Source organism: Larimichthys crocea, chromosome XX (assembly GCF_000972845.2).
Source record: "Larimichthys crocea isolate SSNF chromosome XX, L_crocea_2.0, whole genome shotgun sequence".
Lineage (NCBI taxonomy): Eukaryota > Metazoa > Chordata > Actinopteri > Sciaenidae > Larimichthys > Larimichthys crocea.
In genome coordinates, this window is record NC_040030.1 from 2,319,499 (window position 1) to 2,344,510 (window position 25,012).

At 40.9% G+C, this 25,012-nt stretch overlaps 2 protein-coding genes across 2 annotated transcripts; both read left to right on the plus strand.

Moving 5' to 3' along the window:
• The first annotated feature begins 1,077 nt into the window (after window positions 1-1,077).
• pah (phenylalanine hydroxylase) lies at window positions 1,078-13,328 on the plus strand. The gene is made up of 13 exons (XM_019276838.2): window positions 1,078-1,236; window positions 2,214-2,333; window positions 5,768-5,951; window positions 8,082-8,170; window positions 8,658-8,725; window positions 9,583-9,779; window positions 10,089-10,224; window positions 10,319-10,388; window positions 10,592-10,648; window positions 11,469-11,564; window positions 11,892-12,025; window positions 12,107-12,222; window positions 12,830-13,328. Exons 1-13 carry the CDS (start codon window positions 1,171-1,173, stop codon window positions 12,871-12,873), a joined length of 1,377 nt encoding a protein of 458 aa, XP_019132383.1. The 5' UTR covers window positions 1,078-1,170; the 3' UTR covers window positions 12,874-13,328.
• A 1,789-nt stretch (window positions 13,329-15,117) lies between these two features.
• Window positions 15,118-21,783, plus strand: th2 (tyrosine hydroxylase 2). Its single transcript, XM_019276859.2, has 12 exons — window positions 15,118-15,695; window positions 16,715-16,889; window positions 17,078-17,166; window positions 17,262-17,329; window positions 17,412-17,462; window positions 17,556-17,701; window positions 18,110-18,245; window positions 18,335-18,404; window positions 18,486-18,542; window positions 19,269-19,364; window positions 19,459-19,592; window positions 20,676-21,783. The coding sequence occupies exons 1-12, from the start codon at window positions 15,387-15,389 to the stop codon at window positions 20,839-20,841; spliced, it is 1,497 nt and encodes a 498-aa protein (XP_019132404.2). The 5' UTR covers window positions 15,118-15,386; the 3' UTR covers window positions 20,842-21,783.
• The last annotated feature ends 3,229 nt before the right edge of the window (window positions 21,784-25,012 follow it).

The window sequence follows — 25,012 nt, forward strand, 5'->3', positions numbered from 1 at the left end:
ACCTGTCTGGCTATATGTTAACATGTTGATATTAGCATTTAGCTTAGTTAAAAGCTGTAGCGCTAGTCTGGCTATATGTTAGCATGCTAATATTAGCACTTAGCTCAGTTAAAAGCTGTAGCACTAGTCTAGCTATATGTTAGCATGGTGATATTAGCATTTAGCTTAGTTAAAAGCTGTAGCGCTAGTCTGGCTATATGTTAGCATGGTGATATTAGCATTTAGCTCAAATAAAAGCTGTAGCACTAGTCTAGCTATATGTTAGCATGGTGATATTAGCATTTAGCTTAGTTAAAAGCTGTAGCACTAGTCTGGCTAAATGTTAGCATGCTGATATTAGCATTTAGCTCAGCTAAAAGCTGTAGCACTAGTCTGGCTATATGTTAGCATGCTGATATTAACATTTAGCTCAGTTAAAAGCTGTAGCATTAGTCTGGCTATATGTTAGCATGCTAATATTACCATTTAGCTCAGTTAAAAGCTGTAGTGCTAGTCTGGCTATATGTTAGAATGCTAATATTAGCATTTAGCTTAGTTAAAAGCTGTATACCTCTCAATGCTAATTTTGCTTCTCTAATTAGACAGATAGATTTGTAGCAAAATTAAACATTTGCATGGGATTTAAGTAGGAATTAAAAATGTGCAGGGGAATTAAACATTTAAGAAGTTAACCCGTGCTAAACATCTAAACAAAAACTAGAAAATAAAAATGATTTATAAAAAAATAAAGTGTTTTAATTACAGGCTGTAAATACGTTTTATGTTTGTTTTTTTAACTTGTCTTGTTTATTTTGCTGAGGTAATCTGAGGACACTGCTGATCATGATCATCTCCATGCTTTCCCTCTTTAATTAGTTTCATGGTGACAGTGTAAATACGTTAATTAACACGGTAATTAGTCAGTCAGACAGCAGGATGGGTAGTTTTCACATGAAAGCCTGGCTTTAACACACACGTGAACCCAACAAGAACCAGATGTGCCATTGTAAATTCGGTTTCACAAGAACTATCCCGTGACATACCGATGCAGAGGGGGTGTGGTGTCATGTGGACCTGCGTTGAAACGGAGGTTTTATAAACAGAGGCTGCTTCGTGCAGAAAAAACTCACAACCACACGGTCCAGCATCAGAGCAGCACACAGGTTGATCACCTGAAGAGCAAGAGAGAGGATGGACGCCGCATACAAGAGGATCAATGGGAGCTACGGGCAAGAGACAGAGGAGCGAGGCACAGGGGTAAATTATGACATGTTATCATACCTGCAGCTTACTTTGTTTGCATTTACAGGAACAAATAACAACAACTTTTCTGTGATCATTTGTCAGGATCATTTTAAGCAAAAAAAGCAATGTTTGTTTTTAATGCAACAGCAGTGACAGAGTGAGTCAAAGCTGGAATATTCCAGGTACAACAGCAGGACAAAGCAAAGTGGTTTCAATAGAAAACAGCTGATGTGGCTGAAAAATACACAATATGCTTTTAAAAAAGTAGAAAAAATGCAGATTTTTGCAGACTGGACATCAAAAATACAATTTAAAGTTATGTTTACAGAAGTTAAAGCTAAATTAAAACATATTTTACAACTATTAAAGTGTCATTCAAGTAAAAATAACTTCTTGGAACTTTGTTTTTCTTCAGTTAAATATAAATTATTGTGTGTTTTTGGGGCTGTTGACCAAACAAGCAATCTGGAGACTATAGAAAGTCCTGGTACTTTAAAAAAATATTTTCTGACATATATAATCGTCGTTTGTTGCAGCACCAATAAAAGCAAATACTGATTTTTACTCCGCTCTAAGTGAGTGACTGTGATTTCAAGACAGGACTACGTATGTACGTGGAACATTCAAGACAAGTTTCTACATCTGTAAGATGTTCTTGCTCCACGGTTCGGCACCTGCAGATATTTTATAAATTTTGGCTGAAAGTCCTCTCATGTGTGCAGCATGTGGTCGAGTCAGCATTGCCGTGCGAAGGATCCGCGACTGAAGGTTAAAGGTGTGGAGGCATCGGACCCTTCAAATGTGGAATGTCATGGCTTCAAACGAGATTTCATGCACTTAAAAAAGTCTTTGAAACTGTGGCTGCTAATTTTATCATTAAAACACATGACTTCTTTCATTATCCCTGCTTCTCTTTCACATAAGCCCGAGCATGTAATCCATAAACTTAAGCCCCTGTATTATTTCCTGGCGCGTGTCTTTCTCCACAGAGGAGAAGGGGCTCCATGTACCTGGAAGAAGAGACCAACAAGAAGTCAGAGGTCATCTCCTGCATCTTCTCCCTGAAGGAGGAAGTCGGGGCTTTAGCCAGAGGCCTGCGTCTTTTCGAGGTAAATATATGTTGATGTTTTTTATTTACGACAGCCATTTATAGTTCTGTATAGATCATGAAGTTGATCGTGAGGCGACAAAAGGCATCACAAGGGTCTCCCCGCATGTGATACGGTGCTAACGACATTTGTTCGGGATGTTGCCAGAGGCTGCAGGAATGCTAATTTACGATGGAGGTCACTCAAGTTTTCCATGATGTGAAAATAATAGTTATATACAGTTGATAATTATATAGTTATATATTAATATATACTTATATATTGATATAATTTGATCAGGTGAGTTGTATATAAATTCACCCTCAGTACAGTTGTCATGAACGGGGAAATTAGCTACAGAGACCAAAACAGTTTTTTGTACCAGGCTGTAAACATGTTTATTTCTGCTGTGAAGTTGGACATTTGAACATGGGGACTTATGGAGACTGACTCACTTCTGGAGCCAGCCTCAAGTGGACGTTTGAGGAACTGCACAGAGGTTGCCGCTTGGCTTTAAAATCTTTAATTTTCTCATCTAACTTTCAACAACAACATTTCCTAAAGTGTTATTCCTCTGTAAAAATAATGATTTGAACCAAACTTTTTTTAAGTTCAGAAAGTCGCTGAAATTTTTCTTTAAATGCTTAAGATGCTAAAATATCACAATATTACAAGATCTAGGTCATAACGTTTCATGCCGGCGAGGAAATTAGGTCGTGGTTGTCTGGAGTTGTTTTGGAATTTATTATTTTTTTGACCCTTTAAAAAAGGAAACTAAACAAACTGAGCTTATCTCAGATGTTCCTGTATCAGACCTGTGCAAACATGGCAGGTGGCTCTTTGATCCACAAACCTGAGCCTCCTCCTCCTCCTCCACCTCCTCCACCACTGTTTTTATAATAATGAAATATTCAAACATTGGACTGTTTACCAAGATTTGGGTTGGTTACTCGAATTTTGCTTGGCTATATTTGTAATAGTTGTAAATATGTTGCCAAAGTAACCAGCTACAGTATTAATTCATTTGTTAACTTTCTCATATTCGTTTTTCCTTAAATTGTTTCCCTTTGTTGCTGCTACTACGACCTGAAGTTTGCAGCGGGATGTTTTATTTTGAAAATCAGCTGGACTCTGCGCTGTAGCTTTCATTGGACCCTCTCAATGACACACCTCCATGAGCCGAAATAACCTGGATGATGTCAGTATGACATCATCCGGATTGTTTTTCTTTAAACTTCAACGATGTCACAGAAGATACAAAACAAATGTTTTTTACAGATTCGTGATCGATAAAACTAATAATAATGCAATAACAGTAATATAATAACAAGAACATTTACTTCTCAGGCGCATTTTGTACTTTTTCACAACGTGGTTTTGCTTATTTGAGTTAAGGATCTGAATTCTTGCAACCACAAGCAGGTCATCGATCTACGCCTGTGCTGTTTTTAATTCTCTTTTTTAAATCGATCAAACCTGCCTGTGCACACACACGACTGCACGGACGCACTGAGTAAACACGGATTGGCAGCGCCTCAATTGTTTAATCTTCAACGCGGGATGTCACATATCAAGGTTCAAGTTTGCTCTTCTCGCAGGCAAAACAGGAAATCTGAATATTTCGCAGGAAAACAACATAAGAAAAGATGTTTTCGGTTACAGGAAAAATGTGTTTATTCCTCAGTCATGTGTGGACGAGGAGCTGCGGGCGGATTGATAACGTTTGATACCAAGTATGTGCCTAATGCTGCTCTCCAAATGCAGCAGTAAACATCAGGAACCTATGAGCTTGCATTTTCCTGACCCTCCCCCTGCTCCACCTCCCTCTTCCCCCTCCTAACCAGCTATTTTATAAAACAGAACAAATGACCCCGAAACCATCAACACTCACCCCCTTTCTCCTTTACTGCTATGTTGACTCCCCATAAAACAGCTTAAAAGTAAGACGTACCACACTTAATCCTTTTGTTCTCAGACTAATTAAAAATGACTGGCTGTGTCGGAGCGTGTAATCATGTTCAGCCGAGCAGCATCCATCATGTGTTTATTCGGAAAGCCGTGCATGAAAACTGCCACATTGTTCATCGTCCCATGTGACACGGCAGCGTGGTTATCATGTGACGATCCAGAGCAACGGGCCGACCTCGACCTTGCACCTTGACCGGGTTTATGTCACCTGGCTCGCGGTGGAGAGACGGCTCAGAGGGGTACAGAAATCTGACAGAAGGACCTCTGCATCCAGCTCGGTTGGAGGACTTAAGGTTGGCTGTGTTAAGCTGGACCAGGTCACCAACGGCACACATGTGGAAGTATTACTTCTTGTGCACAAAAACAGTGATATCAATGAACTTTTTAGAGAAGACAGGGACTCATCAGGAAATCATCCAGTATTAAACATCATTAGTCCTGCATTAATCCTAAAGCTTCACCCTGTTGACCGTACTCTTTGGAGACCCAACAAGTGACACCATGAGCAAGCACTTGCCAATGGTGGCATAGGAAATCTTCAAAACAATGAATAATATTTTGATTTTCTCAAACTTTAAAAATGTGGATCGTGGGTTGTACTTACTAATTTAGCCAGTGTAGGTCATATTCTTCAATTTAAGGTGAATAAAGTAAAATAATTGAGAATTTCAATTGTTTTTGTCCTTTCTTGTGATCAGAAAGTTACAGTAAATCTCCTGACTGTGATTCGATAATGCCACATCACAAACAGGAAGTCATCTTTCCTCTAAAATGCTAACCTGGACTCAGTCTGTGGTCCGGACTGGCCATATGGATCCCTGCATTTCCGAGGAGTGACTACAGGACTACATGAGGCGGATGCAGGCCCATATGGCCCTTAAAAAGTAGTTGTTAAACGTAGAATGGGATCCAGATGGGTGAAAATGAGAGGCCCTGGTGCTTACGCCCTCCTCTTTACTGAGCCTATAGTAGACAGAGAACATCATACTCCCTCTCCCTCCCCAAAGTTACGCAAACAAAAACACATTTTTGATGGTGATTACCACTTAAAGATAGTCACGCTCTCCAACACGAGCCAGAACTTCTCTGAATTTTGGACATTAAGAAGAAAGTTGGGGATCGTGTCCAGATAAGTTTGGAAACAGCTCAAGGGTCTGTTCGTACCGCAGAATGAGGAAAAGCTGTCCGGACAGGATGATTTATTCCACAATTTTGCACTAAAACCACCACAATGTGTTTCTGAATGCTTTTATTATGAGAGTCCAGTCTGTCTGGCTCTGTGTCAGTTTGTACAGACAAGAGTTCAAGGCAGCTCTGACCCGAGGTCATGCTGAAGTCCACAAGATCTGATAAAGAGACATCCATTTAGTAGCAACGCAATGCCCTCTAGTGGAGGAATGGAGACACATTCACAGCTGTCAAACAGATACAGCTCTGTGAAACACAAACAAACGCCAAGTGAAGTCTTCTTCTTCTTCTTACCACAGGAGAAGGGCATCAACCTGACGCACATCGAGTCCCGTCCGTCGCGTATGAACAAGGACCAGTACGAGTTCTTCATCACTCTGGACGCCACCTGCTCCCAGGCCCTGGACGAGGTCATCGACGGCCTGCGCACTGAAATCAGCGGCCACGTGCACGAGCTATCACGCAGCAAAGAGAAGGACACGGGTTAGTGACTGTGTGTGATTGTAGTGAAAAGACGTTCACTGAACAAGATAAGCATAAATCCTCACTAGAAACGTCTGAAAAGTGTGGGCAGATGTCACGCACTCATGCGCTCTCTCTCTAATCATCGAACACAAATCAAATTAAACTTCTTTGTGTCCTCAGACTCAGATTTAGAAGCTGGGTACATGAAATAAACAAAGTCAGAACACACACACAGGTAGATTATCAGAGTTTAGTCCGTGAATCCACCCGGATAGTCTCTGCTTCAGAGACATTTCAGGCTGTCTGTATGTCTGTAGAGGTTTGATCGATCTTAGTGTCTGATTGGCTTGTGTAGCGTGACATGGGGCTCCGGTTTCCCAAAAGTTGAATCTGGCTCAACTTCTCTCCCAGACGTTGGCGACGGTTTTTGCGGCAACCCTTGCGTTGCAGGCTGCCGGTGCAGAAACACACGTCGCCGGCGTCCGGTTTCCCTGTTCCTGTCTGATCAGCGTCCATCCAGTAGTTGTTCGGGCATTTCACTAAAACCCAAAAATGTCGACCTTATGGTGGCACCAGAAGAAAACTCTGTTACCAAAGGCAAGATGGTTAATCATCTGGGGATCCATCCAATAGATCAAGAGATTCTGTCTATTAGTTGTCAGGGCATGTCAACCTCATAGTGCTAGGGAAAAGTCAATCACTAAAAGGGATTAGCCTTTATCCTCTGAGGAACATGAATGTCACCATATTATTAAGATATTTCAGTCTGGGGTTGAGCCACACATCTAGCATGGCTAAAGAAATCAAATAACTTGGAGATCAATCAGCTGAAATGGTCCATTTATCAACTGCTGGGTGGCGCTCACCCTCCAGCCAGACTGGGTAATGGACAGCCAGCGTCGCCATTGAGACTGATGGCCCATTGCCCACATCTCGACCCCTTTATTAGTTGTTTCCAGAACGACATTAGTTTAGCTACTGAGGACCAACAGGCTCGGCAGGAACAGAGGAACGCTGTGTCCTGGTCCCAGACTAACACAGGGCAGGAGAACATGCCAAGGTCACGGCAGGCGGAGATAGACAGGGCCACCATGGATCCTCCTTTGACCTCGGTGTAGACACTGTGGTCTGCTGGTCAGGGTCAAGGGGACGAGGGGATATTTATGGCCTGTTTTGGAGACTGCCTGTTTATAGAGGAGCCTGGCAGGGATCTATTGTCTTCCTTGGGGGGCCTTAGGCTGGACCACACTGCACAAATGTAGATTAATGAGTGGGCCCCAGTGTTTTTGAGTGTCATAAATCCATGTGAACAAGCAGATGACCCTTGATTACTGTTCTGCCGAGTGTCAAAATGTCACAGCACTGAAAAAATGTCCGAGAGGCAAAGCATGTTGATTAATATTATAGTCCTAACCGAAAGAAAACCCAGTTCACAATAATATATAAAACAATCAGTCATACTACACTGTAAAAACAGCAACTTAAATGGTTAAGAATCTAAAAGTAAGTTAAAGTTAGAAAATTCAGTCAAGCCAGGTTCTTGTTTTAACAGAACCAAGACCAAGTGTTTATTGTTGATTAAAATTAAAATTCTTTAATTTTCCTTGTTTTTGTTAATTCGAGAAGTTATATTGAAGTTTATCAGTGTGTGTTTTTTTTTTTTGGATATGGCCTTTGTGATTAGATTAGTGTTTTGTACGGAGGAATAAAACCTTAAACTCTTTTAATTAATCAAATCAAACTGTAAAACAAGTTGTGGACTGTAAGTTCATTTTTTAGTTATCTAAACAAAATGAGTTCACAGCACAACCCATTTTGAGTTTTATAAACTTATACTACATAAAAATATCCCGGGATATGCCCTTCGTAATTAAATGTTTAAAGAACTGTGTCATTTTAATTTGAATAAACAAACTATTTCCTGAGTATCTAAATTTGTGTTTGTGGAATGAACACTTCATTTATTTGACCTGCATAAACATGCGTGCTTCAAGTTATCTAAACAAAATAAGTTTTACAGAACTACTCATTTTAAGTTTGATAAACAAAACTAGATTTTGAATATCTAAATTTGTGTTTGTGTTAATTGATTCGACCTGAATGAAAACATGAATTACAAATGTTCAATAACATGTCATTATTCTCCAGTGCCATGGTTCCCTAATGACATCCAGGACTTGGACCGCTTCGCCAACCAGATCCTCAGTTACGGCTCCGAGCTGGACGCCGATCACCCGGTAAGGACTGACTCATCCATCACTGTCTACGTGCCGCATCCTGCCTCTGCATATGTGTGTGTGTGTGTGTGTGTGTGTTTGTGTGTGAATACGTGTCCACTCACGCCCACATGTCTTATGAAAGACGACGCTGTGGAGATGACAGGCTGCACTCTGCCGTCTATTCTAATGGAAACTATACTAGACACACAAATTGATGTCATTGCTTTAATTGAGCCCCTTTAATTATAGATAATTGCTCCCTTTTGCCACCGCCATTAAAGCAAAATGTATTCGTGATAAGCTGAAAAACACTCTACAAAGGCTTAATTTGAATATGTATTTGCATGCTCATTTTAGAGACGGAGTGCATAATGCTGTCAAAGGCCACAGGGTTTAGCCTCAGCAGAGGATTTCCTCTCTTTGATTTAGCTGTGAGTGGCCGAGCTGCGATCATGAGATCTAACATAGCTTTTCTTTGTGTGTGTGTGTGTGTGTGTGTGTTCAGGGCTTTACAGATCCAGTGTACAGAGCCCGCAGGAAGGAGTTTGCTGACATCGCCTACAACTACAGACAGTAACTACTCCTAAAAAACTTTAAACTTCATATCTGGAAAGAAGTTATGGATGAAATATTTGTTTATATTCGAGTGGGGGAAATTATCATAAACAAATAGGGGGGGAAATTACAGGCAGTCAGTGGTGGATTTAAAGGACCTTGGTCTTTGTGTTTATAATTGAGAAGTATTATTCACAGGCACTACAAAGAGCGCCAACCCCCCCGTGCATTTACATAGCTGTGTGATACTGTGTCAAATAATGAGGTGATGCTGCGCTCATGCAGAAAATCTGGGGTAAACCTAAAGACCTCAACAATTTAAACAAATATGAGGAGTTTGTTTAGAATAAAAAATACTGTTTACAGTATTATTATTGTTATTATCATCGCGATTTAGTGCCCCCAGTTTCAGTTTGTGGTAAATATGTTCAGCTGTACGTGAGTATTTGTTCAAAAACTAGCAGGGTCGACAACCCAGATTTACTCTTGTCCGACGGCTTTTTGCTCGCTCACTCTCTCATTTTCTCTTCTTAGTTTCCTCTGTCAACGTCCTCTTCGGTCTCTTCACCTCTATCATTATGCCCATAGAGGCTGCTGAGCTCGGTTACGCCCAGTGCGCAAATGTGGCCAGGACCGGCGCTGGCTACAGTTGTCAGAAGTTTACTTCACTGTCCATCAGGAAACTCTGTAAATCACAGAGAGAGCTGAGGCGGAGCAGCTGGAGGACATCAGAGGGAAAACCAGAAAACATTTCCTCCATAAAATATGATCCAGTTTCACCAAAATCAGTGAAATAGTTCTAATACTTTGCAATGCTTATCCCCAAATGAATGCACAGCACAAACTGATACAGTAACCTCGTGTCTTTGTTCCAGTGGCCAACCCATCCCTCGAGTGGAGTACACAGAGGAGGAAAGGCTCACATGGGGTAAGGTGTTCAAGGAGCTGAAGACTCTGTACCCGACACACGCCTGCCGCGAACACAACCGGGTTTTCCCCCTGCTGGAGAAATACTGCGGCTACAGGCAGGACAACATCCCACAGCTGGAGGACGTGTCCCGCTTCCTGCAGTGTAAGTCGTGTTATTTGAACTGACAAACTCCACTCACCTGTTGACAACAAAATAAAAAATAATATAACTTTTACGATTTTAAATGTCAAAATAGGGGGAAATAGGGGGATTGTGTTTTAATGATTGGTTAACAGTTCTATCATTGTACAGTTCATGAAACGTTGCCTTGTTCTCTTCATTTAGAAAACCCTGCTGTATAAATGTGGGAGGCAGGATCTACTTTCTATTCCTCCCACCCGCCTGTCCTCATTTAACTCAACCAAGCGCTCACCTCTTTCATCTCTCCATCCTTTCCCCCCTCCCCCGCAGCGTGCACGGGCTTCCGGCTTCGCCCGGTGGCCGGCCTCCTCTCGTCCCGTGACTTCCTGGCTGGACTCGCCTTCCGCGTCTTTCATTCCACGCAGTACATTCGTCACGGCTCCAAGCCCACGTACACACCTGAGCCGTGAGTGTCCAAACTCAATTTAAATAAAAAAGAAGCAAAAAAAATACATATTTTATGTGACGTTAAAGAGATTTCTTATATATTTATAATTCAGGGATATCTGCCATGAGCTCCTGGGACACGTCCCGCTGTTCGCTGACCCTAGTTTTGCCCAATTCTCTCAGGTAAGAGCTGACGTAATGAAACAATAATACAAAACTAATTGTGTTAATATTAAATTGATTTTACATACGGATACACACGGTTCTTACTGTGCATCTCATATATATTTATGGGAATCTAAACTCTAAATAGATCTCTGACTTTGATTTACTTGCATTTAAAATATAATCTTACCATACAAACCTGTACCTTCTGTTCTCTGCAGGAAATCGGTCTCGCCTCACTCGGTGCCCCCGACGAGTACATTGAGAAACTTGCTACGGTGAGTACACGAGAAACTAATTAGCCAGAGACAGCCTCTAAACTTCTAAACCGCACAGATTAAACGTTATAACACGGGGATAAGAAATGCAACAGATGTAAAGTATGTATTGCATCTAGCTGGTTTGCAGCCTCAGTTAGTTTAGGCTTTTAAACTCATGTTAAAACAACTTGAAACAGCTTAAAGGATGGATTTCTGCCACCATAAGACATTCAGGGCTCATTTCTGTCAAAGAAACAATAACTACATTCAGAAAGAATCTGGCACTGCATCGGAAACACAAGTTTTTCCATTAATTTGAGTCACCCAGCTTCTAAATCTGAGCCTGACTCGATAATTTGCGCTGCAAAATAGTAATAGTTTAATTTGGTTTGAGCTGTGGTCGAGCGACTTAGAGAGTGAATGAGAGTGAGGGAGCGCCGGCATCGATAAAGTCCTCCTGATTCTGTACCCTAATGGTTTTCATCATATCCCTCTCCCACCACGTTTTCTGTCAATATAATCAAGTAAATAATCTTCAAAAACACGTTAAAAACATGTGAAGGCAGTGTCTCTGGAAAGACGTGTCGCTAAAGTCAGCGTCCATCGTTGTGAGGAGCTGAAATTAAATTGTATTCGCCTCCATTGTGGCAGCAGAAATCTCAGAGATCTCAAAAAAGACAAAATCATAAAGCGGACTGACCCTTTAAATCTTCTCAAGGATCCTCGGGTTTATGGGTTTCAATGAACCACGCTGACCAACTCTAGATGAACCTTCCTTGTTTTTGGGTTTTGGTGTATGGATCATATTTTTATTAACCTTGTGTGTGTTTGTCCTCAGGTGTACTGGTTCACTGTGGAGTTCGGCCTGTGTAAGCAGGGCTCAGAGGTCAAAGCTTACGGAGCTGGCTTGCTTTCATCGTTTGGAGAGCTGCAGGTAAGAAGTCATGGACCCCCACAGCAGTGAGATAAACTGTTCCGACCCCCCATCGGTTGTTATAACACATTCACCTTGTTGCACAACTGCAGTGCTGCGGGAAGTGGGTTAGTGGTCCACTCAGATTCAGGTTTATTGTGTCACTGGGGGAGTCGTCCTCCCAGCCCAGCGGGTAATGTGTTGATAAAGTGGTTCAGTGGGTAAGTGATACACCAGCGGCTGTCAGGAGAGGATGTGCACCCTGAAAAGCCTTGAATCATGCCACACTTCCTGTTCACTGATGACGGGATTAGAGACACTCATTGAGGAATGGTGGTTTTCTTTCAGTACTGCTTGACAGACCAGCCCAAAGTCCTGCCCTTCGACCCCGACAAGACGTCCCTCCAGAAATACCCGATCACAGAGTACCAGCCTATTTACTTTGTCGCGGAGAGCTTTGAGGATGCCAAAGAGAAAGTCAGGTGAGATATCTTTTGTTTTTATTTGTTCATTCGGTTTGAAGCTTTCCTCTTAACGTTTAACATCTCTCTCTGCTCCTACAGGAAATTTGCAGGCACCATCCCCAGGCCTTTCACAGTGCGCTACAATGCCTACACCCAGAGTATCGAAGTGCTGGACAACACCCAGCAGCTCAGGAACTTGGCCGACAGCATCAATAGTACGTGCCAGCGCAATATTTGTTATTTTAAAACAGCTTGTGCGTGAACCATAGACAGTATAAAGAATGGACGAAATCTGTGGCTAGTCCGCCACCGTGTTGGTGGTCCTTAAGTGAAAAAGTACAAAAACAGTCCCTCAAGCGTCCACTTGAGGCTGGCTCCAGAAGTGAGTCAGTCTCCATAAGTTCCCATGTCCAAATGTCCAACTTCACAGCAGAAATAAACATGTTTACAGCCTGGTACAAAAAACAGTTTTGGTCTCTGTAGCTAATTTCCCCGTTCGTGACAACTGTACTGAGGGTGAATTTATATACAACTCACCTGTTCACATTATATTAAGGCTTAAAGTTATGCAGAATTAAGAGCGTTAACAGCCCCCAGGTCCACCAAAGTGCAATATAAATCAAATAAACTTGAACTTTAGTTAAATCAGAACCGATGATAGCATGGGCCAGGCTTCATCTGTGAATAGTTGTCGACATGGACGATATAACACTGCTATTTTTGTCTAAATCGCCTGTTTATGAAATGTTATTGACGTATTCTTTGTGTTCAACGTAAAAAGAAACTTAGTTTTAATTTAACTTCCTATTATTATTATTTCAGGTGAAATGGGGAAATTGTGCGAAGCCCTGCGGAAACTGGAGTAACCACACGTGAAGCCCCCGAGAATCTCATTTCACGTTATTCATTTCTGACACGGTCAACTTGTGGTTCAGTGTGCACTTGAATGGGCTTTCTTTGTATTAAAACAAAAATATGCAAGTCAAATAATGACAATATTACTGTAATCCGATTAGTATATTAGTGAATATCTAGTGTAGACTTATATTGTAGCATTATAAGGAATTTATCTGTACTGTCATCATTATTATCTTACGAATGTAACTTTAATTATTTTAAAATCCATCATGTAAACATTAAATTTTGCTTCTAATATGCACAACAGCTGAACTAATCAGATTTTCTTTCCCATGCAAACCTGAAAGTACATTGATAGACAATCTTTGGTGCTGGCTTCTATTTCTAGCTTGGCTAAACAAAATGTTTTGTACATGCATGATATGTTTTAATTAACCAAATAAACTCTTCTTTCTTTCTATTGTTCATATTGGTAGTTACTTCTGATATGTGTCGCACCATACAATAAAAAGTAAAAAAATAAATAAAGAAAATCTAGTGTTTATTAACAGTTATAACTCCTCCTGTAGAAGCTGTTGTATGAACACATAATGAATGACGATGTTGTAAGGTATATCTTCATGAGAGAAGTTATTCCGGACAAAAACTGCATTAATAAAACACTAAAAATGTACAAAAGCTACATTATAAACAACATATGAAATGTTCATTTACTGCTTATAAAGGCTAAATAGGTGCAAAATCCATTTAATAAACAATACTGCAGAAATATTAATTAAATAAACAATATTTTTCTTCTTCTCTTGAGAAGTTAAAGACATCAAAATGAGAAAGAGAGACAGAGTCAGGCCTGCAGATACCTGGATGTGATTGGAGTGATATAAGGGAAAGCCAGGCTGTGATTACCAGCTCAAGGTCCTGCAGAGAGATCTGCTACGAAAACATAATATGATATTTGGAAATTTATTCAAAGATGTTATCTGGGGAAGGATAAATGAATGCTGCAGGAGGGGTTAGGTAAAAGCACGAGAGTTGCAAAATAAATAATGAAGTTTGAAATAGAAGCTGCTCTTTTGTTACTTTATACTTGAGTAAACTCAAACAAAACAGAGAAACTGACCTTTACTTCAGGACTATGATATGATCAGTATGTAAAATACTGGAAAAATAGACCACGTGTATGTGCCTATGATATGCAACTCATTACAAATCTAATTTTCCTCTTAAAAGAATATATGCTGCCCTTATCAACAGATTATTTGTGCATAAAAATGTCAAAGGAAGGAAAGACTTACCTTCCACACAGCTTAAATTATATAAAACTAACAAATGTTATAGTAGATCATATGAGACAGTTACCATTTATAAGCAGTATACAAACATTTAATGAATGTTTATAACACATAATGCAGTTATGGTCAGGTGAAAGGACAATTTTGTACATTTATGAAAAATACATTTTTACAGTAGTTTTCTGTTTTTTTAAAATTGCATAGAGAACCCTGAACAATTACGGACAATTAAGCCAAAAATGACAAATTACAGTTAATTCTCATTCTGTACAGAAAATTTACTATATTATTTATACACAAATTTGTGTAAAATTACAGTAATGATTTGTAATTCAGTTTGTAGCTTTATAAATATCAATATTTACATATATACTCTGTAATTTTAAAGGTAAATCTTAATTATTATGTTTTACATTTATGTGTACTTTTACATTATAAATAACCCTTTCTTTAAAATGACATCAGACATAATGCAGTCTTTTTTTAACATAACATTTCATGATGGTGTTTCTCTGTAAAACTATTTACTTTATTGAATGTGTTTGATCGAAGGAAAATCTATAAAGTTACACTGTGTTTATCTGTAAAACTTTGCCTGAAAATTTCTGTAAATTTATAGATTGTGACATTTATTTGAACGTTGATATTTTACGGTATTCTACCTTTTTTTTTTAGGATTTTCTTTTACAGTGATTAATATGCAGTCTTTATCCACAATTATAACTTCTTCCATGCAGACAATTTATAATATTACTATTGTCTACTACTGTTTATATCCTAGAATTAATTAATAAACAATTAAAAACTATTATAGCTGCCTACAACTGCACTTTAATTCGTTATAGAGCATTTATATTAAATGTTGATCAAGGTTAAAATAAAGAATCGCAGACTACGGTTAAAACTGACCCAGTGTGGGGTCACCAGCGGCATTGTGGGTTCATTTTACGCACCATTTGGTAGAAAAGCACCCAGCAGAAGGGTTGTTTGTTTGATATTAATCTTTTGTTTTAATTTTGCAATTAAGAATAGATTAAGAAATCCCAACAAACACGTGTAATCTCCATAAATCCGACTTTTATCGATAAGATTATGTAACATTTATGCAACCTGCGATGACCTCATTTGATTGAATGCACCTCTTAAATGCTCTCCTCCTGTAATAGACTATTTTTGTCCTATAAACAGATGTAATGTCATGACGCAAAACAGGCCTAAAAGCCCCTCAGATGACAGGGTATATAAACCTGTGCACGACTCCCCAAGTGACACAGAAGTGCTGGCTCCCCGCACACCCCGCACGCATGAAGACGGACAGTGTTGCGGTGCAGGCGGCGCCGTTCAGCGGGAGGAAGCAGAGTCTGATCGAGGATGCCCGCAGGGAGCGCAGCAGCGGCTCCGCGGGCTCTCCGGGGCCCTCCAGGTACGGAGACGGCTTCGTGTTCGAGGAGAAGGACGGGAGGGTCACCGTGAATGTCCTGTTCACGCTCAGCAACGAGAAAAACGCGGGGTTCTTCAAAACTGGGAAGATATTTGAGGTAAGTCTCAGTTTTTTTTAGATCATTTTATGGAGTAAAATGCCTGTTATCATGTACCACCAGGTAAATAACGTTAGAATTAATCATAGAAATAAAATAAATGTACTCATCAAACAGAGAAATTGTATTATTATCACTCATACTCATGTATTATACTTATTATATTTTTCTGATGTTTTATGCTGTAATTTTGAAGTGCTGCTACTACTTAACTACGTCTATATAACTGAAGTTACATTGCAGATTCAGATTAACAGGAGAAAATATAATCAACAGATTAATAATTATGTATTATTATAGGTTTAAGATGAAAAAAGACAAAGAAAAGCAGCAAATTCTCACATTTGAGGATGAAACCGTCAAATATTTTTGATTAATTTTGCAATTAAAATGCATCACCTGGTTTTGTTGGTGGAGTTTTTGTCTTTTAGTCTCTGAGGCTCCAATCTTTGTTTTGAATTTTGAATTATGGATTTTTATCTTTAAGAAAAGGCAGAAGGTCACTATAATATGCATCACCTGAGGCTTTAAACTCATCTGCATCTTCAGGCCGTCCACCCAGTTTCTGTAACCGACTAAGAATCTATTTTACACCACAATCACATTTTGTTTGTAAGTTTATGAGCTGAAAGATAACCAGTTACATAAATGCAGTGGGATAAATAGTAAAAGTGACATTTAATGAGTCATTTTGACCGTATAAACAAGTGTTATTCTTTTATTTTTATGAATTAATTTAAATAACAAGCTGAAAAAAAGTCCCAAAGATTCATCATCTGGTTTTTGTTTGTCCTTTAGTCCCAACCTGAGGCTCCAATCTTTGTTTTGGCTTCGAGTTCTCTCTTGAAGAACAAGCAGAAAGTCACTAAATATGCATAAGCAAAGGCTTTAACGTCCAAAAATCCAAGATCAGGATGAGAGAATTGAATTTTTAAAGAAGGCAGATTGGATGTTGTGTCTCCTCGGCAGCCGTTGGACTTCAAGCCTGATTTATTCTGATCTTTTTTTCTCCTTCGTAGACGTTCGAAGCCAAACTTCTCCACATCGAAAGTCGACCGGGGAGGAAGTCAAAGAACAGCACGACGGATCTTGAGTTCTTCATGAAGTGTGAAGTTCACAGCTCCGACCTGGACGTCTTCATCAACTCCCTGAAGAGAGTCGCCGACGACGTTCGCTCGATCCCGGAGGAAAAAGGCAAATATCTGATCTTATTTTTACACTTTTATAACATTTCTTATGAGGTATGTTCATGTTAGGCTGTCACATGCCGTGTTACAGGCCTTATTAATTTAATTAAAAGCTCATTTTAAGGTTCTCAGATGATAATAACATGCAACCGATGACAAAAGCACTAATTATTTTGTCTCCTGTCAACATCACAGTTCCCTGGTTTCCCCGACAGATAAAAGACCTCGACAGATGCAACATGTTAATAACCAAATTTGATCCGGACATGGACCAGGAGCATCCAGTGAGTGTTTACCTGCTACCTACTTTCATTATATTTATACTTATCAGGCTAAAAAAAACTGCATGTTTACTGTGATTTAATGTCTTTTTCTGCAGGGATACAGTGATCCAGAATACAGAAAAAGACGGGCTTTTATCTCCGAGCTTGCCTTCAGACACAAACAGTGAGTCAGATATTTCATCTGTCGTCATTAAGCGCTGTTATCATTCGAATATTCTCCCGTAAATCATCTCTGTTTGTCACAGGGGGGACCCGCTGCCGACCGTCGAGTACACAGCAGAGGAAGTGTCCACATGGTGAGAACGAACAGCCCGTTATGAACGCAGATTCACGGGCGGAGGATGTTCAAAGTGCAGTGATGTGATGATGTTGATGTTGTGTTTTAAAAGGAGGGAGGTTTACCAGCAGCTGAGGAGTATTTACCCGAGTCTGGCCTGCAGGCAGTTCATGGACAGTCTGCAGCAGCTGGAGAAAGAGTGCGGCTATGGAGAGGATCGAATCCCTCAACTCAGAGAGGTTTCTGCCTTCCTGAAAGGTGACAAAGACGGAAAAGTTGGAATGAATTGTTGTTAAGATATTACGAGCTCTGAAAGAGAAAGAAAAGGTTGAATTATGAATGAAACAAACAGATTAAGAAAGCCCATAACATGCATCTCTTAAACACATGCAACCTCCATAAATCCAATTTAATGACTTGTAATGACCTCACTTGATCCCTATTGTATTTGTCCCTGAAATAAAACTATTTTTGACCACAAAAAAGATCTAATATGAAGCAAAGCAGGTTTAAAAAGGCAGAAAACATAACAAAAACGACTCATGGAGTCACTGGATTAACCTTTAACAATGTGTTGTTTCTTTAGGAGTTCAATCTGAAAAGTAGCAAACTAAAAAAGACTTGGAAATGTACTTAGTTACCTTACATTACTGTCTGTGTTTTCAGAGAAAACTGGTTTCCAGTTGCGTCCAGTAGCCGGCCTGCTGTCAGCCAGAGACTTCCTCAACAGTTTGGCCTTCAGGGTGTTTCAGTGCACACAGTACATCCGTCACTCCTCTGCACCCATGCACTCGCCTGAGCCGTGAGTCCTCGTTTCATCAGACCGAACTTATGTCTTCATACATCCATCTGTTTCTTCTCGTACTGACTCGGTTCAATCTGCTCCCACAGAGACTGCTGTCATGAGCTACTCGGCCATATTCCCATGCTGGCAGATAAAGAATTCGCCCAGTTTTCACAGGTAACCGTGTTGTTCTGGCTCTATGTTCTTTGATTTGAGTCGAAATACCTTGAATACTGATTAATTTGAGCATTTTTTTAGGAGATTGGACTCGCCTCGCTTGGAGCTTCAGATGAAGACATTGAGAAACTTTCAACGGTGAGTTTTTAATTAAGATTCAAACTTTGAATAAAACACCATCACAGCTCCTATAAGCTTCACAGTGGGAACCACACATGTAGATAACATCCGTTCACCTTCTCCGCATCTCACAAAGACAACCAAAAATCAAAAAAGTACAGATTTCCACTGCTCTAATTCTTTGTGTTGACATTGAGATGTGTCTGCTACTTGAACTCTGTGAAACATTTATGTGGACTCTAACCTGAGGTGCTGTTAATCGGCGATTACTGTGATGAACTCTTCGGTCGTCCTTTCCTGGGGACGCTTGCTCATCATAGTGCTTGATGGTTTTTGCTGCAAAACTGCAAAGTTCTTGACATTTTCTGTTGTTTCTCTTTACTCAGCTGAGAACATCTTGCCATAATATGGATTACTACAGCTGTCAAATAGAGCTATTTATTGTAAGCCAACGCTACCTCTAGAAAACACAACTGATGGTCTGAACTCCATTAAAAAGGCCACACATCTTACTAATTATCTTCGATCTAATGAAGCTGATTGAGGGAGTGTGCAAAGCTGCCATCAAAGCAAAAGGTGTCTACTTTAAAGAATCTAAAATATGAAACATATTGTGCTTTTTCTGTTTGCTACATAAAAAAACATTGCATAAGTAGCTTATAAATGGATCTTTAGTGCCATCTAGTGGATCAAGTGAAGGACAGCACATGAGTTTAACCATCTGCCTTTCTCTTCCTTTCATAGTTATACTGGTTTACGGTGGAGTTTGGCCTCTGCAAGCAGAACGGCACAGTAAAAGCTTACGGCGCCGGACTCCTGTCGTCTTACGGAGAGCTTGTTGTGAGTTTGTTTACACACAAATATGCTCTTGCATATGATTTTTGTGTGTGTGTGTGTGTGTGTCCTGACGGTCTTTGTTTGTTTGTCCTTTCAGTACGCTTTGTCTAATGAGCCAGAGTACAAGCCGTTTAACCCAGAGGAGACAGCAGTGCAGCCGTATCAGGATCAAACCTACCAGCCTGTTTACTTTGTGTCCGAGAGCTTCGAGGATGCAAAGATCAAGATGAGGTACTATTATTGGAGACAGAGAACAATGTTACTGCGGTAACATGTCTTCTTTTACACTAGTGGAAAGAATACATCCAAAGATTTAAACATAACATTTCTAAAAGAGAAATCTTTAATACTTGCATGTAATTTAAAATGTAATATAATATTCTTACTCTGGAACATGGAACCTTATTGTTGACCTTTAGTGCGTTCAGCTGGATTTCTAGCTGCCACAAGACTGAATATTTTTATATGAGTGTAATCACAATGACAAAGTTAGACGTGCACAGGGGATTAAGTACATATTTAGTCATAGTTTACTAGTTTACGTTCTTAAAGTGTTTCTTGTTATCTAACAACCTTTTCTTACCAACCATGAATCATTTGTTTTGTACAACAATAACATAATAACATGGATGGCCACAAATTAAAGGGAAAGTCGACATTGAAGGTTTTCTTTTAGAGTTTTCATTCAGTGTTTATCGAGGTCTTAATAAATGTTTTCTACATTTAGAAACCTGCTTAATTTACATCAATATTTACCTGCTGCCCGTCTTCTTGTTCTTCTTGGCGATGGCAGTAGATTGGTGCATTTCTTACCGCCGTTATCTTCACCTGTAAATCAGTGGAATAAGGTCAAAGCACTGGCAGGGATGTTAGGTAGGATATGTCGCTCAAGCTGAGAAAGCTGTTCCGGGGACCAAACATCTTGTTTTTGTCACCCATCTGCAGCTATGCATCAGGTAATCTCTATAGACAGACATAATCTGCATGTTAGTGCAGGATCTGTAGGCAAGGGACCGAGATTTTGGTGCCAGAAGTCAGAGTAGTCTTGATCAGTCACATTTGAGCATGCTTTGATTGCAACAGTTCGTGTGGACAGCAAAAGAGGCCCATCAGTTATCATCTGATAATATATTCTTGTGTAACAAGTTGGACTGGAGAGGACGTCTTGGCCCTTCTTTTACATCCATTTTCCAGATCTCCACTGGCTACACATTGCCCGTTGCTCCCAGAGGTTAAATCATCGGTAAGCGATGGCCAATGGGTTTTCCGGGATTGTACATCGATTAACACTCATACTTCATCCACTTCCCACAGGAGATACTCTGCAGCCATCAAGCGGCCCTTTGCAGTCCGCTACGACCCTTTTACCTGCAGCATGGAGGTTCTGGATCAGCCCAGCAAGATCCAAAATGCTCTGAGCCAAATGAGAGAGGACCTGAAGACCCTTCACGGCGCCCTGGAGAAGCTCGGCTCATCTTAAAGACAAGGAGGAGATAAGAACTACAAGCAAAAGTGATGATGTATATGAGATTTACTATCCTGAACACAACGTAGACGAATTTGTGAGGTTCCACGTGGCCATTAATTGTGTGTATAAAAGAAATAAATGTTTATTTTCATGAAGAAACGTCAGAGTTTTACATTCCAGAGACACAGAAAAGATAGAAAATGAGCTGAAGAGAGACGTCCAGTGTTTGCCAGCGGAGAGAGTGAACCACTACAATACAAGACTTGTAGGTCCATTTTCTAGCTTTTAATTCCAAACCGACTATTTCCATTTGGGAAAATTCTTGGAACCCATTTATCTTCATGTGTTATTAAGCAAAAGGGAAGGAGCTAATTATGAATGATTTAAGTATCATGTTCCCTCAGCTGGTCAAGGCCAGAGCCAGAACTGGGGCCCAGCACATCAGTAGGGCCAGGTCACTGGGACCTCACAGTCAACCACAGCACGGTCCGCAGGGCTGCACTGCTGACAGATGCTCTTCTTGCTTTATTTGGGGTTTCTTCTTCGTGCGATCGGAGTATTTGGCCTTCGCTGGGTTTTGACGGATGTCCAGTGTTTTTGATCTCCACATAGGCGACAATGCGCACCAGCAAGCTTTTCTCCATGTGCAGGAATCATCAAGACTGCATCAACACGGTGGCTGGCAGACCCTCCCATTGGCCACCTTGTGTTAGGAAGCTTTCCCTTCCCATAATTCCAATGTACAGTAAATCAAGCCCTGCTCCGGCCTCACTAGGAAACCCTGTGTTTGTGGATTGTGTGTGGAGAGAGAGGGGGGGTGGATAAAGCAAGTGGAGGGAAAGAGTGATCTACTACTTGACAAGTGTGCAGGGACACACACATACATGCATGCGCACACTCTATCTCTCCAAGCAAAAGTCAAACACTTTATAATTTCTTGTATCTCACTCTACATCCAGCGCCCTCAAATCCACAAATCCCCATGAAACCGCCGCCAGGATCCAAATCTGCTGAGCGCTAAACAAAAGCTGGGTTGCTGCAGCAACAGGGCGACCAATGAGGGATCCAGCTAAACTCGCGTATTCGCCACAAATCCCAAATGTTGTATCATCCCAGCTCCAACCATAAGTGTTTCTTTTATTGATGTCAGGGCCGTCCCATCTCTACGTTGGCTTGGTTGACTCCTACGGGCTGAAAACAAGGTCAGAAGGTTCATTTGTCCTCTGGCTAGAGAGTTTAAAAAGGAAAATACTCAACAAAATGTGAGTGTGCCTTGTTAACAGTTAACATCAGTTATAAGTCGTTGAAGGGACAGCTCAACATACTACCAGTACCTGAACTCTGAAAACAACAATTTGTGGCTGTAGGTGCTTGAACAATCTCTTGGCAACAATTCTGTTCATGTTCCAGCTAAATAATTGCGATTATAAGTTGGGCAACAAGGTAAAATGATCAATGTAAGATTGCGGAAAGCCCTGGATGCTACACCATCCATCTACGTAGATGATCATCATCACTGACATAAGGACGAGGCTCCTGCAATGGCTGGAGCTTTGAATGAAGGCAGATGTCATTCCTGAGGTTTTGCTGAGATGGACTCCTCAAGGCAAAAGAAAACCTGGAAGACCACAGTGTCCTGGCACATCGCTGCAATGAGAAGAACTGTTGTGAAGCTCAGATTGTGGTGACTCTTGGCAATCCTGCCTCTGCCGCCTCCCGGCTAATCTAAAAAATCGGTAAAGATCATCAGGCTGAGGCAGGCTGAATGAAGCCTGTTTGCCCAAACAAGCCACCTGTAGCGGCACCCATCTGTCAATCAAATTCGATTCGATAGTGTCGACAAGATCTATCCACAGACAGCCAAATACGAAAAATCACTTAAGTGGTAGTTCCCGCTACAGTATATGTCTCCAAGGGTCACAAGATGAGTCCAATAGCAGCCATTGCCATCTTGGATGGTAATAATGGGCACCTCTGGACATAAACAGTTGGAGAGACGGACTGGAAATTCAGGATAGAGAAAAACCCAGGCTGGAATCCAATCCTGGGTCGATGTGGTCAAGACTTTTAGCCTTAATTAAACGTGATGGAGGCTGCACCAGGTGAGCCACCTGGGTGCCCCAATAATCCAAATGTCAATGACTGGTTAAAGGACTTTTGGTTTCACAACTGAGAAAGTGATACCCAGAAGTTCATCCTGCAGGTGTCACACTGTGTTGCAGCAACAGTTTTAGAAGATCAACAAACTCCTCTCAAAAATAGTGATCAGCACTTTTTGAGCACTTTCTCGACCGACTCTCTTCTACTCATCAAGATCAACATAATCGTTTCATTCTGGGAAAAACATTATACAACAAACCAGCCGTGAGATTAAATCAAACACCGGCCTCAAAGAGCTCTAATCTCTTTCTTTGTTTCCCTTTATATCATGCTCCTCATTATTTTTATTTGCTTTGTTTTTGTTGAGCCTCGGCTTAAAGTTGGCAGAGCCGCAGAAGAATTATCTAAAGGAGGACGAGGAGGAGGAGGGGGGAGGATTAAGGAGAAAGTTGGTGAGGATTTTAAGGCGGTCTGATCCCTCTTTCATCCATTTGACAGTTTTTATTAGTCCACACACCACAAGAGATCAAACTGTTTGTGAGGCATAATAGCTTCATTCAGGTTACATCAAAGGTAACACGGAGGCCTTGAGGGCAGTGACATCTGAGGACGTGCTTCCAGGAAAGAGGTGAACTTGTAAGATCTCCAAGATGGATCAATGTCGTAGAAATCAAGCTCGCAGACAAGATTTAAATCTTCATTGCTGTTCCGCTCATCTGCCATCAGATGGTGTCCTCGAGTCACTGGGATTTGCAAAGCCACTGAGATTCATGACTCATGTTTCAAGAGAAAGTTGGCTCAGTTAGATTCCAGTGCCCTCTAAGGGAGCTTTTATACTCTTTGGAAAGCATTCAGAGTGTGCATGGACAAAAAAATGGCAGCTTCTTGCATCCGACATTGACGTCTCCCGTGTTATACGCAGCTGCTCCAGCACCACTTTGCACCTAAAGCACAGCAAACGTAGAGAGTGGAGAGACCACATTGGACTTGTTCAAACAAAAACGTGGACCAGGAGAGCAGTAGCATGTTATGCTTTGTGGATGGCGGTTAAAGTGTCCCGTCCAAGAAATATACGAGGTTGACAAACTGGTTTGAAAGAGTGGAGGTCTCCAACGGCCTTTACTTGCTCCGTTCTGTCGTGCAGAGGAATCGCTGTACAATACAACCTAGTGTTCCAGCTGACATATACATTAATAAAGTAAATAAACGCCCGAGTATGAACGCACATCCACCCACCCTTGTAGATTAAGTACATGTGTGGAAATAAGTGATCAGCTGTCGCCTCGAATGATTCATGATTAAGTTAATTAAATGAGTGCCATCTGCAGCTTAGCAGGCGTACGGCCGCCTTGAAAAAGGAGATGGTGGTTCTTCACACATGGCATTCCTGTGACAGCACAATGAGTCCTTGTTTCACTGGAGGGCATTACAAAGTTTCTGCCAAACGATCCCTCGTCTTCCATGTTCCGTGTGGAGCATCGATAATTATTTGCCAAGGTAAGGTGATGCGCATCTCTTCCTCTCCCGCCTCCTCCTCCTCCGTGAACCACTTGTTTTGCATGTCATGGAGTTGGAGGTGACCTGAAATGGCCTCAGACTCCCATGCTTCCCAAGGCTTTTCCTACCCTAACCCTCCTGCAGGGTTTGTCCAACAGCTGAAGCACGGCCAGACCTCCTAGTTTTTCCCTCATCCAAAGCTTCCTTTGGATTTACGGCACACCACAGCAGGTGGAACAGCTCGTACAGAGATATATTCTTGATATGATTCTGCCATTGATAGTGAGAAAATTAGGTCAGAGAGAGAACACCTGTAGGATGACAATGATGATGATGATGGTGATTTTGAATGGTGGAGAGTTGGCACCGATTCCTTGATGCAGTTCCTTTGAACTGTAGCTCTCTTGGCAGGACATAACAGACAGCTGATGTAACTTATTCTTAAGAGAAAAGAAAAATGAGCTCTTCGCAGTCCTGACCAGCTCGCTGTTTATCTGTGGCTGACCTGAAGAGGTAGACAGAAATAAAAAAAAAGAACAGAGCTCAGGCATAAGGCCAAATTCCATCCAATTTCTTACAGTGCAGA